Below are 3,857 nucleotides of genomic sequence, written 5' to 3'. Positions count from 1 at the left end.
CAATGAAGTCATATTTTGAGAATTATAGTTCTGTTTTTTAATATATAAACCACCTTATTGTCCATAGCACCTTCCGGTTTTACAACTCTCTGCATTCTACTCAAATTCATATTACTGTGTGTTACCCTAAATATAAGCAATTCTGTAATTCCGTGTGTTGCCCATAGACTGTAAAAAATAGCCTGTAATACCAACGCTCTGCCGTTGGTGGCAGCACTGCGGCGCGTGAGTGACTGATACACACAGCGCGTGACGTCGAGGAAGAGCGTCCAGCGCGTAAAGTGTACAAAAACACACAGTTTACATTTTAGTCAATTAAAGAGAACCATGTCGGAAAGAAAGGTTTTGAATGTAAGTACCTCCTTCTTTAATGTTATGTTGTTGTTGTGTTACGGCTTAAGGTGGATTGGAGGAGTAATATCTAAGATATCACCGTGCTAATGAAGGAACGTTAGCATAGCAATGCAGCGTATAGCCTACTTTTATTAAATACAAGTCAGATCGGTTCCTTTTTCGTGTTAAGTAATGTTTTCGAAGCCCATAATGTACATGTATGTTGGAATAATCTTGAATACACATGCTAAGATGAACTTTGAAATAAGTTTCTGTTTACAAAGTTCATTTCTGTGATAAACTGTCTCTTGTTTTTCCTCAGAAATACTATCCTCCGGATTTCGATCCGTCTAAAATCCCTAAACTCAAACTGCCCAAAGACCGTCAGTATGTCGTTAGATTGATGGCACCATTTAATATGAGGTGAGTTTATATACGTGTTTTGAATTAGTAATACTCTGTGGTATTATTGCAGGTTTCAAATAAAAACATGGTTTTAGAAATTAATAATAAGCATTAATATTAAACTATTTTGTACAGATCTATATCTATACAGGATAAAATAACAACAAATTTGTGTGTGTGTGTGTGTGTGTGTGCGATCAGAAATCTGAAAACTGACAACAATTACTGGTTATGATGCACTTAATTAGTAAAATCCGTCAAAAGATTTTAGTCTGTTTTGAAAGATATCTCCTTAATGACTAAAAATGCTCTGAGAAAATAAGAAAATAATTATATATTTATATATATATATATATATATATATATATATATATATATATATATATATATATGGGGGAAATAATGTTCCATCATCATTCAGTATAAAAAAAATATGTATTTATATATGATGGTCATTGTTTTTTGTTTTGATGCTTGAAAACCATCTTTTGTCTTTGAACCATATATCACTGTAAAAACAAGATATATTGAATGTGAACGTATTCGTTGTGAGGAAAACATCTGTATTTTGACTGATGAGAGATTGTCACCTTTCAAAATAATAATGCTTGTTGTTACACAGGTGTAAAACGTGTGGAGAATACATTTACAAAGGGAAGAAGTTTAATGCCCGTAAAGAGACCGTTCAGAACGAACTGTACCTGGGGCTTCTCATTTTCAGATTCTACATTAAATGCACCAGATGTTTGGCTGAGATCACCTTCAAGGTACTAGAATAAACATCATACTCTTTAAAACCGACAGACAAACACTTAAGGTGTTTTTATTCTTGTCCATGTGTGTTTGTTTGGTTGCATCTCATCTAATTGCTGTGTTTCACAGACAGATCCAGTGAACACCGATTACGTCATGGAACATGGTGCAACACGCAATTTTCAGGCCGAGAAACTGATCGAAGAGGAGGAGAAAAAAATCCAGCAGGATCGAGAAGAAGAGGAACTCAATAACCCCATGAAGGTCTGATAGAAGCTTTAGACTACTTGTGTATTTTATTATTAGCGGCTTTGTTAGGAATTTATTACTTTATTCTGTTCTATTTGTGTTTAATTTGTCTTTTTTTTTTCCACTTTCCAGAAATGTTTAGTGTAAAATAAGCATTATTTCATTTTTTATAACTGTTTTCAACATTTTACATTGATAAAAGCATCTTTGTAAGGGAGCAAACAAAAGCGCATACAAACTTAAAACGTAACGTCCCTGAATGCTGTCACAGGTCCTGGAGAACCGCACACGAGACTCAAAGTTGGAGATGGAGGTGCTGGAGAACCTGCAGGAGCTGAAGGAGCTGAACCAGAGGCAGGCGCAGGTGGACTTTGAGGGCATGCTGGACCAGTATAAAGAGATGGAGCGGAGACAGAGAGAGAGAGAGCTGGAGGAAGACGAACGAGAGACCAAGTAAGAAACCTTTGAACTTTTTGCTTCATACACTGTATGTTGGAATATTTGAGCTTTTTAAAAATGCATTTGTCACACTACAGATTCATTTAAGCGCACAAAAAGGTTATTTAAAATGGGAGAAAAACTTAAATGACAAGGATTACAGTGGGGCTGCATGATTAATCAATATAAAAACGAAATTGCGATATGGCTTAGTGCAACTTCTGCTAAAAGTTTAATGGTTTAACATTTGAAAATGAAATTCTTGAGAATGAAAAATTAAGCAAGCCATAAATATTAGGGATGCACCATCGGTATCGGGCCCGATACTGAGCTTCTGTACTCGTACTCGTTAAAATGCCCCGATTCCAAATGCCGATACCACACAGCATGTGATCAGTGCCATATTCAGACAAAGAAACACCCACAACAGACAGCAGAATGGCGTTATAAGAGATTAAGGATGTCTACGAAGTATATGTATGCAATTAATATAATGTTAAACTTTCAGTATTAATGTCTGTATAGCTGATGTGCGCGAGCTGATAAACAAAGCACGCTGAGTGGATTGAGCGCGCGGCGGCGCAGATGCGCGAGCTTGTCGAGTGAATATACCTTTCTCACAGACATCACTGGAAAGTTTGTAGTTCGGTCGGATATGTCAAAAACAAGTAAGTAAAACAATGCACAAGTTACTTAACGATAGAGAGAGAGAGAGCACGCACTTCTGTTGTGTGATCTTTGATGTTCAGTCACTTAGCACACGCATCATTTGGATTAAAACTAAATCGTAAAAATAAGACCATTTCTAGGGGCATTCACTATAAACATCATTTACTTTCAACCTTAGGCATACACGACTTTCTGGCGAAAGTGAAACTAACAGGCTGTGTGAAATGCGTTAGGCTGTGCTACTGTCCTCTCATTCTGCATCAGTACAAATACATGCACGCGTTGTGCGTGTTTTGCTAAAGCAGCTTCACGAGACTAACGATGAGCAAATACACAGCAGAGAGAGAATTCAATTCAGCGCTTTTATTTCCAATATGCGCTCATTCATGGCTGTATATTTAATTCAGGCAAAGTTACTTCTTTATTGGGACAGGACTTGACGGATTATTTTACACGACTCCGTGAGTTGGTCTCTATTTCTTAGAGCATACATTCATGTAATGCATCTAATTTATGTTAAATAAAGTTCACAAACTACAGCAAATCAAGTACCTGCACCATGCCGTTGTTGTTGTCTCGTCTCCCCTCAGATGCGCTGCAATGGTGATCCTGCGCTCAATTCTCAAAACACCCACAAGAGAGCAGCGTTTATCGGTGAATCCGATATTACAAAACCGATATCCGATTATGGTAAAATGCTTAAATATCGGGAAAATATCAGTAAATCGATATATCTATTGCTTACCATGTACACTCACATGTGACAATTACACCTTGTGCATTCACAAGTAGCATGTAATGTCAAGATAAAAAGCATGGATTATATAATATAGGGTGGTTTAGACCAGTGTTTCCCAACCGGGGTGCCGTCTGTTGAGAGCAGGGGTGCAGTGTAAAAAAAAAAAAATATATATTCTTTTTTTTTAATTTAAAAGAAAATATATATATATTTTTTAATTGCTAAAATGTTCAAAAAAGCATCTATTATATAATATCCATTTCTGATGTCG

The 3,857-nt window shown here is 36.4% G+C and overlaps 1 protein-coding gene across 1 annotated transcript in view; it reads left to right on the top strand.

Annotated features, from left to right (window-relative positions):
* Positions 1-195: 195 nt before the first annotated feature.
* Positions 196-3,857, top strand: part of LOC107558291 (coiled-coil domain-containing protein 94-like) — a 9,155-nt gene continuing 5,493 nt past the window's right edge. Inside the window, exons 1-5 of the mRNA XM_016241935.1 lie at positions 196-351; positions 656-756; positions 1,361-1,505; positions 1,621-1,755; positions 2,012-2,193. Coding sequence (XP_016097421.1) covers positions 328-351; positions 656-756; positions 1,361-1,505; positions 1,621-1,755; positions 2,012-2,193 — 587 coding nt within the window. The 5' untranslated portion in view covers positions 196-327. The remainder of the gene's footprint in view (positions 352-655; positions 757-1,360; positions 1,506-1,620; positions 1,756-2,011; positions 2,194-3,857) is intronic.

Source organism: Sinocyclocheilus grahami, unplaced genomic scaffold (genome assembly GCF_001515645.1).
Source record: "Sinocyclocheilus grahami isolate Dianchi unplaced genomic scaffold, SAMN03320097.WGS_v1.1 scaffold639.1, whole genome shotgun sequence".
NCBI lineage: Eukaryota > Metazoa > Chordata > Actinopteri > Cypriniformes > Cyprinidae > Sinocyclocheilus > Sinocyclocheilus grahami.
This window is presented reverse-complemented; position numbering and strand designations above follow the sequence as displayed.